Here is a 14,242-nt window from a genome sequence, read left to right on the forward strand (position 1 = left end):
CATTACACTGGTCGGCTCGAACTCGTGCCTACATCTCCACTTCCTACCCAAACGCCACCAAAATGACAGCTAAGGAATTTTTAAAGATAAAAATTCACAGGAGAATGGGAGAGATGACAAATGGTAGATGGGAGATGGCAATACAATTTTCAAAGGTAACTGTCAAAATGGAGAAAAATAAAATCTAAATGTGTATGGCAGGGGGAAACTAACAAAAAGCAAGCTGACTAACCACCTCCTTACAAGTCTACCACAACAAGACTAGAGCTTCCATCAGCTTTTGGTGCCTCAATCTTAAGGACACATGGGCAAATAAATATGGGCACCAGATAGTTCAAGAATACCTCTAACATGACAGATGAGGCAGAGGCATAAACAAATATGGTGGGAAAAAGAAGAAAAAAAGAAAACAGTTGATGCAAGGAACAGAAAAAAGCTTTAAAAAATAATTGATAAAGTTAGAGAGATAATGGATTCATTAAAAAAAGAAAAAGAAAAAGAATGGCCATTGTTCTGAAAAAAAAAATGCCATTCAGAAAGTAAGAGCTAGCTCTTAGACATTAAAAACATATAGCAGAAAAAAATAGAAAATTTAAACAGTCAAAAGAAAAGTAGATGATAAAGCTGAAGAAATCCTATTTAAAAAAAAAAGCAAAAACATTAAAAATGGAAAATAAGACGAAAAAATATAATTTCAGAAAATCCAATATTCAACTAATAGAAGATCCTGAAAAAGAAAATAGAATAAAATGAAAAGAAAATTTCCCAGAACTAAAGCACATAACTTGCTAGATTAAAAGATCTCATTAAGTACTAGAATTATGAATACAAAAATACCCACACTACAGCATGAGATTTCAGAACACCTGATCTTAAAGCTTCCTGGGAGAAAAATTATAAGTCACAAACAAAAGTTCTGGAATCAGAACATCACAGGACTTCAACAGCAACAATGAAATCTACAACAATAATGCATTTAAAAGTGCTTACCTACAATTCTATAGGCTTTCAAACTATTAATGCAGTCAAAGATTAAAATAAACCTATTTCAGACATGCAACAGTCTTGAAAAATTATATCGCATTGATCTTCCTAGTGAAGCTACTAAGGGGATACTTCACCAAACAGGGAAGTAAATCACAAAAGCAGCAGCTGATGGGATCCAAGAGAGAGGAGGGGGTGCATAAGAAATTACTAGAGTGAAAGTGAAGAGAAATCCCTGGCAGGAGCTATGCTCTAGGTCTAGAGAACAACGACTGTGCTGTTTTAGGCAGAGTTCTGTACCCCTGCGCCCCAAATTCATATGTTGAAATCCTAACACCCACTATCTCAGAATGTGACTGTATCTGGAGATAGAGTCTTTAAGGAGGCGAATAATGTTAAAATAAGGTCATTAGGGTGGGCCCTAATCCTATATGACTGGCATCCTTATAAAAGGAAAATTTGGACACAAACACAGGAGGAAGACCATGTGAAGACACAGGGAGAAGATGTCCATCGACAAGACAAGAAGAGAGGCCTCAGAAGAAACCAACCCTGCTGATCTTGGACTTCTAGTCTCCAGAATTTTGAGAAAATAAACTTCAGTTATTTTACGATAGCCAGTCTGTGGTACTTACTTATTGCAGCCCTAGCAAACTAATACAGCACCCAACCTGGAACAGGTTAAGAGGGGTCCAGGAAAGACTTAAAACAAAAAAGAATCTGATGTATTTTCTCATATTAAGAGAAATTTTATAATGCTGTTAGAGATTTTGAGAATGACTTAGTGATAGATCCACAGGAAAAGAGGCAGGTCCATAGGAAAAGAGGCAAACAAACTAGGCAAAAATAAGTGGGGGCGGGGGGGCAGGGGAAGGAGTATAAGAAAGGAAACATAATCATGGTACACTATGGCTTGTGATGAATTTTTACCTAGTAAATAACATAAACTTAGACTACTGATTTAATGAAAAGTGGGAAACAACGTGGTATGGGTAGATATTGTGAAAGAGCTAAATCCTTATCTACTATAGTAGGCAGTCAACAGATACTATTGCAAATTGAAAAATCAAAAAGTGGCAATATAAGCATATTATTTAAATATGCAGGCAAATACAGAAGGTAATGCAAAAATACTTAAAGTAGTTGCCTTTGGGAAATGATAATCAGGGGTCGAGGTGGGGGACTGCTCTTTTTCATGGTAATCTCAGTAGACCTATTTCAATTTTAAACTACTCATATATGTTATTTAATAAAAATAAAAATTTTAGAAGCCTAAATAGACTACTAAAGACCTTTTAGAAAAGGGAGCAGCTGGTCTCTTTAGCCAGAGGACTTTCAGTGGTGTGGTGTGAGCAGAAGCCAGAACCAGCGTGTTGAAGAATAAATGAGACACGAGATATCAAATGTGACTAGTTTTTTAACAAGCCACATTGATAACTGAATTGGGGAGGACATAGAGGGGACAAAAGGGTCAAGAATAATTTTTTGAAGGTGGTAGTGTTTATATGGTGGCACTTCTGCTGGCAGTGTCCTCCTTAGAAGCTGCTTGCCAGAGGGTTCTTTAAAACTATTAAGAGTAGCTGGATTCCCATACCTGCCCCTGCTTGTTCTGTTTTGTCTAACCAGTTGTCTTGCTCCAGTTTCTTCCCAGGTGAGCCTTCATGATATACCATGGGGAACAACCGCAGCCTTTTTAGTAAGAAGAGCTTTTGCATCTCTGTTAAATACGGTGAACAGAGAAAAACTTTATGAGCCATCACTTAGATGAAGTATAGCAACTTGACTAAACCAATTAGATACAGACAAGGTGAATAGTTAGGTTAGAGTAATTCCTTAAGGTTAAGTTCCACATGTTATTCATATATGCAAGAGAGAACAGAGAAAATAACTGTCACATATCAGACATCTGGTGATACAAATCTTCAAAATCAGAGGCTTTAAAAAATGAAGCCATGTTGCCCACGTATTCATCAAATATTTACTGAGGCCTCCTATGTGTCATGATGATGAGACACTTCCTCCAGCAAGCAAAGGTTTCTGGCTTCCTCTGCAACTAAAAATAATTAACACCCGGCCAAGTTATCTGTCTGTGTGTTCCAGAGGTACACCAACAGAAGAGACAACTCAGAAAAAGTCAAGGTAAACCACCACTTCACTTTGAGGCAACTGGAGAAAGACCCCAGGAGGTTATGTTCAACAGAAGCACAACAACACAAAGAGTCTTCTCAGGTGTCCCAGGCTTTAAATGGTCATATCCTACTCTGTCCATCAAGCAACATTTTTTCTTTTTGGGGGTGGCTGGTTGGTACAGGGATCTGAAAAGCAACATTTATAATCTATAAAAGTTTTCAAGTTTTCTGGATAGTTCTATCCAGCTGATGACAATTATACTGTCATTACCCACTATAATTTTAAAAACCAGCATTCTGATCTATTAATCAGTCTCTCTTGCTCAATTGACAGTCAGTTCCTAAAAGTTTATCCACTCCTGCATTAGATGGCATATCTGGCAATTCAATGAAAGGAGGTTGGTCAAATCCCACAAGTGGCTGCAAAAGAAAGAAATATCTAATCATAAAAATACCCCAATTTCCCAGGGTTCAATCCCTGTGCCAGCTAGCCACCAAACCAAAAACATAATTAATTACAGATAGTGACTAAAGAATTACAGATAGGTTCTAGAGAAATTGTCTCCTACGTAGACTTTTATAGAAATTTTGAACAGTTAGGGGAAAAAAAAGATACCCTTAATGACAAGGTCATAACTGAACATGACAAAACGCTAAAAATTTCTGTACATACAAACAACTCATATAGAACAAGCCTACTGAGAAGAAAATACACAGGAAAGCAAGATTGAATTTTAAAAAATAATTTGCAAGGGAAGTCCTTAATACTTTATTAGTTCTAAAATATCATCTTCCTTTAGAAAAATTTAAGACTGGAATGACAGGTTTTTTTCCTGCACTGTTATAATTACTACAAATTTACCAGCAAAGATGTAAATATCGATATGATTTTTCCTTAAGCTTGAACACATAAGAGAGCAATAAAATAGATTTTTAAAAACCTCATTTGACCTGATCTCGTTAAGTCATTCCAGCTATCTTCAGTCCAGCTCTGGTCTCCAGGTGGATTTCCAGGATAGGTTTGTATCACTCAGCCCAGCCCCAATAGGTTGGATAGGACAGTCTGTAGTAACTGTCAGAATACCACCTTTTATTCTGGGCTGCTTGACGGGCATTTGGCTTCACATTCCAAGAATATCTCCTTTGAGAATAGTCCTCTCCAGGGGGACCAGGAGGACGGATATAGCCTCTCTGGGAAACATCCCGATTCTGTGAAAATTTTCTTAAACAAACCAAACAAAAAGTAATAAGCCATTATTAGGATTAATAAAATACATAATAAGCTTTATAAAATAAAACACAGATATTTGGATTCTACTATTTCCTTCCTGGGTGGCTTAGCAGATGAATTACTTAACCTTTATATTTCTTCATTCTTTATAAAATGAAGCTAATAATACCTTCCATCTTCGCGGGCTGTTATGAAGGTAAATTAAGACAATACATTTAAATTACCTACAATGTCCTAGAACACAGGAGGCTCTCAGGAAACTTCCCACCTTTCCCTATAGAGATATGCCCCTACTAGTCTAACCAGATATTTTCTCTCCAAAAGTCCAGTAGGGTTGACATAAGACAGAATAAGCTATTTAGTATTGAAAACAGAAAGCTGCTTTCACTTTATAAATAAATAAATTAGGATTTAAATTTAACTATTTTAAAAGCAAGATCAGTAAACCCGATGTAATCATACAAAAGAAAATTTGGAGACCTAAGAATAAATAAGCCCCCCAAAACCCTTAATCCTACTCAATCTAATTCAATTGGTTAGTATTTCCTTTTGGTCTTTTTCCCCTGGCATCTTTTTTTGACTCTTAAATCATAACCTATTATTTTTACTTATCATAAGTGAGCTATCACTTTCAGTGGCTTCATAAAATGTCATAGTATGAATATAATAATTACTAAGCTATATTCTCCATGGTTAGAAATTTAGGCTCCTACCAGTTTTTCCACTACCATAAATAATGCTGACATTAACATCTCAGAACATATACTACTGTATCCTGAGCACCTAGCCCAGTGTCTGATACAATAGTGGGGAGTTAGAGAAATGTGTTGAATGACTGAATTAATACAACTTTTTCCATATTTTTAAGTATTTCCTTAGTCTCAACATGGAATTATAAGCTACGAGCGTTTTTATAGCTATTAAAAGTGTTATACCAATTTCTAATGCCACTAGCAACATCTTTCTGAAACGTTTACATCTTTTAACAATGCCAACAACTTTTTAAAAGTGTTTACAATGTGCTAAACTGCTTTAACGCATGTATTAATCAAAAACCCCGATGGGGTATGTAGATTAAAATCTCCACCTAATTGAGGAGGAAATGGAAATTTTGAGAAGCTACGTATCTTACCCAAGATCATACAGTGGGTGAATGGCAGTGCCAGAATGCAAATCCAGGTCCAGCCTGACAACCGCTACACTGGCCTGCTCATCAAAAACTGTTGCTAAATTAGCAGGGAAAGAATAAGACCTTGCTACTTGTGATGGTTAATTTTAAGTGTCAATTCGACTAGATTTTTGGGATATCTAGATGGCCGGTAAAGCATTATTTCTGGATGTGTCTATGAGGATGTTTCCAGAGATTAGCTTGTGAGTCAGTGGATTCACTGGGGAAGATTCCCCCCTCAATGTGGGTGGGCAACATCCAGTCGGCTGGGGACTCAGAATAAGAAGGCAGAGGAAAGGCAAATTTGTTCTCTCTCTTCTGGAGCTGGGATACCCTTCTTTTTCTACTTGGAGGTCAGAAACCCAGGTTCTCCAGCCTTTGGACTCTGGAACTTGCACCACCAGCCCACTCAAGTTCTAAGGCCTTTGGCCTTAGACTGAGAGTTATACCATCAGCTTCCCTGGTTTTAAGGCTTTTGGACTTGGACTGAGCCATACTACTAGTATACCTGGGGCTCCAGCTTGCAGACAACATACTGCAGGACTTCTCAGGCTCCATGACCACGTGAACCAATTTCCCTAATAAAGCTCCTCTCATGTATCTATCTACACTCATTGCTTGCTTAATGACAGGGATGCATTCTGTGAAATGCATCGTTAGGGGATTTTGTTGTACAAACATCATTAAGTGTACTTACACTGACCTAGATAGTATAGCCAACTACAAACCTAGGCTATATGGTATAGCCATCATAATCTTATGGGAGCGCCATTATTTATGTGGTCCATGATTGACCTAAACATTATGCAGCTCATGACTATACCAGGGTACTGCAAAAAGTTCATGGAAAATTTGTATTATCTTTTAATTCCATTTCTCCATGAACATTCTGAAGTACCCTCCTGGTTCTGTCTCTCTGGAGAACCCTGACTATTTTAACGGTACTGAGGTTTTTCCCATTTCCCAAGTGAAAATACTTTGGTGATATATCCGTTCAAATCTTTTACAAATTTCTCTATTGGAGTTTTACTTTTTCTTATACTTTGTATTTACTCCTTAAATAACCACCTTCCTTATTCTGAAAACTATACCACAATTAATGTGGCCTAAGAAGCAAGATTCTTTTTGGTAGCCACATCAAACTCCTGGCTTAAACTAAGTTTAAAATCAGTAAAAATTTATAAGTCTCTTTTCTAACTGCCTCTGAAAAGTCATATACTCCCCCATCCTGTATTTGATTTTCCAGTCCTAAACGCAAAATACATAGCAGGATGATATCTCCTGGTTGACACTGATCCATAAGAAACCATCATTACTTCTCATTATCATGCTGTGTTTTCATTAATTTATAGTATTAATTTCTATTTCAATTCTAGAAAAAGAGAAAGCAGAGGTACCTGACTGACTGTTGCAAATTGGGGGTGTGGGTGTGGAAATGCTGAGAAGGCCCTGGGTAATCTTGGATCCGATGTAGGTAATACCTCGGTCCTCGGTTAATAGACTTATTAGTGGTATGGACTGGTTCCATGAGATGTGCTGACTCTTCAAAATCACTTGAGCTGGAAACAATGGAATTCCGGTTCCTCAAAGAGAACATTTCCACAATATTATTGGTTTCCAAATTTAGTAGCCAATTTAGTGACTATATTTTGGCCTAGAAATGGAACAATCCCTTCCTCCTCCATTCCTATTTGTTTTGGTTTCCCCCAGCAAGTAAACAAGCTACCAGAAAAATGAATATATGCAACATAAATGACAGGCACACCTCATTTTATTGCACTTTACTGCACTTTGCAGATACTGCATATTTTACATATTGAAGGCTGTGGCAACCCTGCATCAAGCAAGTCTATCAGTGCCCTTTTTCCAACAGCAAGTACTCACTTTGCGTCTCTGTATCATTTTGGTAATTCTCGCAATTTTTCAAACTTTTTCATTACTATTATATCTGTTAGGGTGACCTGTAATCAGTGATCTTTGATGTTACTATTGTAATTGTTTTGGGATGCCACAACCACGCCCATATAACACAGTGAACTTAATCAATAAATGTGTGTGTTCTGACTGCTTCACTAACTGGCCATTCCACTGCCTCTCTCCCTCTCCTCAGGCCTCCCTATCCCCCCAAGACACAACAACATTGAAATTAGACCTATTTATAATCCTACAAAGGCCTCTAAGTGGTCAAGTGAAAGGAAGAGTCGCATGTCTCCCACTTTAAGCCAAAAGCTAGAAAAGATTAAGCTTAGTGAAGAAGGCATTTCAAAAGAGATGATAAGTCAAAAGCTAGGCCTCTTCCACCAAACAGTTAGCCAAGTTATGAATGCAAAGGAAAAGATCTTGAAGGAAATTAAAAGTGCTACTCCAGTTAACACACGAATGATAAGAAAGCAAAACAGCCTTATTGCTGATATCAAGAAAGTTTTAGTGATCTGGATAGATCAAACCAGTCACATTCCCTTATTAAGTCAAAGCCTAATCCAGAGCAAGACCCTAACTCTCTTCAATTCTGTGACGGCTAAGGAAGGTGAAGAAGCTACAGAAGAAAAGTTGGAAGCTAGCAGAGGCTGGTTCATGAGGTTTAAGGAAAGAAGCCGTCTCCATAACATAAAAGTGCAAGGTGAAGCAGCAGGTGCTCATGTAGAAGCTGCAGCAAGAGATCCAGAAGATCTAGCTAAGATCAGTGATGAAGATGGCTACACCGAATTTTCAATGTAGACAAAACAGCCTTATATATATTGGAGGAAGATGCCATCTAGGACTTTCATGGCTAGAGAGAAATCAATGCTTGGCTTCAAAGCTTCAAAGGACAGGCTGACTCTCTTGTTAGGGGCTAATGTCGCTGGGGACTTTAAACTGAAGCCAATGCTCATGTACCATTCCAAAAACCCTACAGCCCTTAAGAATTATGCTAAATCTGCTCTGCCTGTGCTTTGTAAATGGAACAATAAAGCCAAGATGACAACACATCAGTTTACACCATGGTTTACTGAATATTTTAAGCCCATTGTTGAGACCTATTGCTCAGAAAAAAAGACTCCTTTAAAAATATACTCCTCACTGACAAAGCATCTAGTCGCCCAAGAGCTCTGGTGGAGATGTAGAAGGAATTTAATCTTGTTTTCATGCCTGCTAACACAACATCTATTCTGCAAGCCAAGGATCAAGGACTAATTTTGACTTTCAAATCTTATTAAGACATGTATTTCATAAGGCTATAGCTGCCATAGATTGTTATTCCTCTGATGGAGCTGAACAAAGTAAATTGAAAACCTTCTGGAAAGAATTCACCTTTCTTGATGCCATTAAGAACATTTGTGATGCATGGAGGAGGTCAAAATATCAACGTTAATAGGAGTGGAAGAAGGTGATTCCTACCCTCATGGATGACTTTGAGGGGCTCAAGATTTCAGTGGAGAAAGTGACTGCAGATGTGGTGGAAACAGCAAGAGAACTAGAATCAGAAGTGGAGCCTGAAGATGTGACTGATTTGCTGCAATCTCATGATAAAACTTTAATAGATGAAGAGTTGCTTCTTACGGATAAGACGGAATCTACTACTGGTGAAGATGCTGTGAACATTGTCGAAATGACAACAAAGGATTTAAAATATTACATAAACTTGGTTTATAAAGCAGTGGCAAGTTCTGGGAGGACTGACTCCAACTTTGAAAGAAGTCCTACTGTGGGTAAAATACTATCAAACAGCATCGCACGCTACAGAGAAACCTTATGTGAAAGGAAGAGTCTACTGAAGAGGCAAACTTCATTGTTGTCATATTTTTAAAAATTGCCACAGCCACCCCAGCCTCAGCAACCACCACCCTTTTCATTCAGTAGCCATCAAAATCCAGGCAAGATCCTTCGCCAGCAAAAAGATCACAACTCACCAAAGGCTCAAACGATCATTAGCACTTTTTTTTAGTAATAAAGTATTTTTATTTTAAATTTTATTTATTTTTAAAATTATTTTATCAATATACAATATAATTTATTTTCGTGTCCCATTACCAATTCCTCCTTTTCCTCCCTCCTGCTCCCTCTCCCCCCCATCAACATCATATCTATTCACTTGTCTTAACAAAATCAAGGAATTGTTGTGATTGTTGTGTCTTCTTTCTCCCGTCCCGTTCATTCATATATTTATTTATTTATTTTTATTAGCTCCCACAAATAAGTTAGAACATGTGCTATTTCTTTCTGTGCCTGGCTTATTTTACTTAATATAATGTTCTCTAAGTCCATCCATGTTGCTGTGAATGACTGTACTTCATTTTCTTTTATATAGCAGAGTAGTATTCCTATTCCGTTGGACAGATATACCATATTTTCCTTATCCACTCATCTGATGATGGACATTTGGGCTGGTTCCAACTCTTGACTATTGTAAATAGAGCTGCAATAAACATGGGAGTACAGGTAACCCTTTGACATGATGATTTCCATTCCTCTGGGTATATACCCAGCAGTGGAATAGCTGGGTCATATGGTAGATCTATCTGTAGTTGTTTGAGGAACCTCTATACCATTTTCCATAAAGGCTGCACCATTTTGCAGTCCCACCAACAGTGTAGGAAGGTTCCTTTTTCTCCACATCCTTGCCAGCATTTGTCATTCTGCCTTTTGGCTATTAGCCGTCCTAACTGGAGTGAGATGGTATCTAAAAGTGGATTTGATTTGCCTTTCTCAAATGCTGAGTAATGTTGAGCATTTTTTCATGTGTCTCTTGGCCATTCGTGTATCTTTGAGAAATGCCTGTTCAGCTCCTTTACCCATTTCTTTAATTGGGTTCCTTGGTTTTTTGCTGTTAAGTTGTTTGAGTTCCTTGTATATTCTGGATATTAATCCTTTGTCCGATGTATATTTTACAAATATTTTCTCCCACTCTATCGGTTGTCTTTTTGCTCTAATTGTTTCTTTTGTTGTGCAGAAGCTTTTTAGTTTCATACAATCCCATTTGTTTATTTTTCCTTTGGTTGCCTGTGCTTTTGGGGTCATATTCATAAAGTCTGTACCCAATCCTACTTCCTGGAGTGTTTCCCCTATGTTCTCTTTAAGGAGTTTTATTGTTTCAGGATATATATTTAATTCTTTAATCCATTTTGAGTTGATTTTGGTATATGCTGAGAGGTACGGGTCTAGTTTCATTCTCCTACATATGAATATCCAGTTTTCCCAGCACCATTTACAGAAGAGGCAGTCTCTTTCCCAGTGTGTAATACTGGAGCCTTTGTCAAAGATCAGATGGTTGTAGGTGCATGGGTTGATTTCTGGACTCTCTATTCTGTTCCATTGGTCCATGTGTCTGTTTTTATGTCAGTACCATGCAGTTTTGGTTACTATACCTTTGTAGTATAGTTTAAAGTCAGTTAGTGTTACGCCTCTGGCTTTATTTTTTTGTTCAGGATTACTCTGGCTATTCGTGGTCTTTTTTCCTTCCATATGAATGTGAGGATTGTTTTTTACAATTCTAAGAAAAACGTCATTGGGATTTTGATGGGGATTGCACTGAATCTGTAGATCACTTTGGGTAGTATGGGCATTTTCGCAATGTTAATTCTTCCAATCCAAGAGCATGGGATATCTTTCCATCTTCTTGTGTCCTCTTCAATTTCTCTTAACAGTGGTTTATAGTTCTCAACGTAGAGTTTTTCCCATCCTTGGTTAAATTTATTCCTAGGTATTTTATTTTTTTGGTGGCTATTGTAAATGGGCTAGATTTCTTGACTTCTTTTTCTGACAGTTCATTGTTAGAATATAGAAATGCTATTGATTTTGCGTGTTGATTTTGTATCCTGCAACTTTGCTGAAATCATTTATTAACTCTAAAAGAGTTTTTTTGTTGAATCTTTAGGGTGTTCTATATATAGGATCATGTCATCTGCAAACAGGGACAGTTTGACCTCATCTTTTCTAATCTGGATGCCCCTTATTTCCTTCTCTTCCCTGATTGCTCTGGCTAGTACTTCCAATACTATATTGAATAGGAGTGGTGAGAGTGGGCATCCTTGTCTTGTTCCTGTTCTTAAGGGAAAAGCTTTCATTTTTTCTCCATTCAGGATTATATTGGCAGTGGGTTTGTCATATATGGTTTTAATTGTGTTGAGATACTTTCCTTTTATGCCCAATTTATAGAGAGTCTTTATCATGAATGAATGTTTAATTCTGTCAAATGCTTTTTCAGCATCTATAGAGATGATCATATGGTTTTTGTGTTTGATTTTATTGATGTGGTGTATCACATTTATTGATTTGTGTATGTTGAACCAACCTTGCATCCCTGGGATGAATCCCACTTGATCATGGCGTATAATTTTATGTATGTGTTGATGTATTCTATTAGCCAGTATTTAATTGAGGATTTTTGCATCCATATTCATCAACGATATTGGCCTGTAGTTTTCTTTTTTTGTTGTATTTTTATCTGGTTTTGGTATCAGGGTGATGTTTGCCTCATAGAATGAGTTTGGGAGAGTGGCCTCTGTGTCAATTTTTTGAATAGTTCATAGAGAATTGGTATTAATTTTTCTTTAAAGGTTTGGTAGAATTCTGCAGTGAAGCCATCTGGTCCTGTACTTTTCTTTGTTGGGAGACTGCTGATAACAGCTTCAATCTCTTTGATTGTTATTGGTATGTTCAGATTTTCTGTCTTCTTGGCTCACTTTTGGTAGTTTGCATGTGTCCAAAAATTTATCCATCTTCTCCAGATTTTCAAATTTCTTGGCATATAGTTGTTTATAGTAGTCTCTAATGATTCCTTGTATTTCTGATATATTGGTTGTAATATCACCATTTTCATTTCTAATTTTTGTTATTTGTGTCTTCTCTCCTCTTTTTTTAGTTAGCCTTGCTAATGGTTTGTCAATTTTATTTATCTTTTCAAAAAACTTTTTGTGGGCCGGCCCCATGGCTGACTCGGGAGAGTGTGGTGCGGATAGCACCAATGCCGCAGGTTTGGATCCTACGTAGGGATGGCTGGTGTGCTCACTGGCTGAGCATGGTGCAAACAACACCAAGCCAAGGGTTGTGATCCCCTTACTGGTCAAAACAAACAAACAAACAAACAAACAAACAAACAAACAAACAACTTTTTGTTTCATTGATCTGCTGTATCGTTTTTGGGTTCCTAATTCATTTAGTTCTACTCTGATCTTATGTCTACTAACTTTGGGTTTGGATTGTTCTTGTTTTTCTAATTCTTTAAGGTGAAGTGTTAGGTTGTTTACTTGCCATCTTTCCATTCTTCTGAAGCAAGCATTTAGTGCAATAACTTTTCCCTTTAGTACTGCTTTCGCAGTATCCCACATGTTTTGGTATGATGTGTCATTATTTTCATTAGTTTCAATAAATTTTTTGATTTCCTGTGTAATTTCTTCTTGAACCCAGATGTCATTAAGTAGAATGTTGTTTAATTTCCATGTATTTGTATAGTTTCCAGAGTTTCATCTGTTACTGATTTCTAGTTTCAATCTGTTGTGGTCTGAAAAAATATATAGAATAATTCCAATTTTTTTGAGTTTGTTGAGACTTGATTTGTGACCTAACACGTGATCTATCCTGGGGAATGTTCCCTGTGCTGAAGAGAAGAATGAATATTCTGATGTTGTTGGATGAAATGTTCTGAATATCTCTGCCAAGTCCAATTGGTCTAAAGTGTTATTTAGGTCTGTGTTTCTCTGATTTTTTTGCCTAGATGATCTGTCCAATGTGCAGAGTGGGGTGTTCAGATCCCCAACTATTATGGTATTAGTGTCTATCTCTTTCTTTAGGTCTAACAGTGTTTGCTTTATGAATCTGGCTGCTCGATGTTGGGTGCATAATATTTATGATTGTTATGTCTTCTTGTTGGATAGATCCTTTTATCATTATATAGTGGCCTTCTTTATCTCTTTTTATGGTTTTTAGTTTACAGGCTATTTTATCTGATATAAGAATACCTACTCTGGCTCTTTCTTCATTTCTATTTGCATGGTGTATCTTTTCCCATCCTTTCACTCTTAGTCTCTGTGTGTACTTACAGGTGAGGTGAGTCTCTTGAAGGCAGCATATTGTTGGGTCAACCTTTTTAATCCAGTCAGTCAGTCTGTGTCTTTTGAGTGAGGAATTCAAACCTATTACATTAAGAGTTATTATTGAAAGGTACTGATTTACTGCTGGCATTATAGTGATTTCTGCTTGGATGTTTTAAACATCTTTTGTTCTTTTCTTTCTGATTTACCCATTGTCTTCTGTGTTTGCTGGTTTCCTGGAACAGTGGATAAGCTTTTTTTTCTCTCCTTATTGTTAACATTTTATTTTACTGGTGGGTTTGTTCTATCTTGAGTATTCATGGTAGTCATGGTTGTTTTTCAGGTGCCAGACACAGCATTCCCTTCAGAATTTCTTGTAAGGTTGGTCATGTGGTAGTGAACTTCCACAGTTTTTGTTTGTCTGGGAAACATACTATTTGTCCTTCATTTTGGAAGGATAGCCTTGCTAGGTTAAGTATTCTTGGCTGGCAATTTTTGTCTTTTAGTATTTTGAATATATCATCCCATTCTCTTCTGGCTTTTAGGGTTTCTGATGAAAACTCTGATGTTAATCTGAGAAAGGTTCCCTCATAGGTGACTTGATGCTTCTCTACTGCAGCTTTTAAAATTCTCTCTGTCTTTGAGTTTTGCCAGTTTGACTATAACATGTCTCGGAGAGTACCTTTTTGGGTTGAATATGTTGGGAGATCTTTGAGCTTCC

General features: G+C 37.1%; 1 protein-coding gene across 2 annotated transcripts in view; it reads right to left on the reverse strand.

The window, feature by feature from the left end:
• Window positions 1-769: 769 nt before the first annotated feature.
• Window positions 770-14,242, reverse strand: part of DUSP11 (dual specificity phosphatase 11) — a 29,150-nt gene continuing 15,677 nt past the window's right edge. Inside the window, exons 8-10 of one of the 2 annotated variants that reach the window (XM_063078329.1) lie at window positions 6,910-7,095; window positions 4,201-4,335; window positions 770-2,701 (exon numbers count right to left, since the gene is read on the reverse strand). In XM_063078329.1, coding sequence (XP_062934399.1) covers window positions 2,644-2,701; window positions 4,201-4,335; window positions 6,910-7,095 — 379 coding nt within the window. In that variant the 3' untranslated portion in view covers window positions 770-2,643. Of the gene's footprint in view, window positions 2,702-3,836; window positions 4,336-6,909; window positions 7,096-14,242 lie in introns of those variants that run through there. The other variant, XM_063078330.1, reaches the window with a different exon arrangement.

Source organism: Cynocephalus volans, chromosome 14, assembly GCF_027409185.1.
Source record: "Cynocephalus volans isolate mCynVol1 chromosome 14, mCynVol1.pri, whole genome shotgun sequence".
Taxonomy (NCBI): domain Eukaryota; kingdom Metazoa; phylum Chordata; class Mammalia; order Dermoptera; family Cynocephalidae; genus Cynocephalus; species Cynocephalus volans.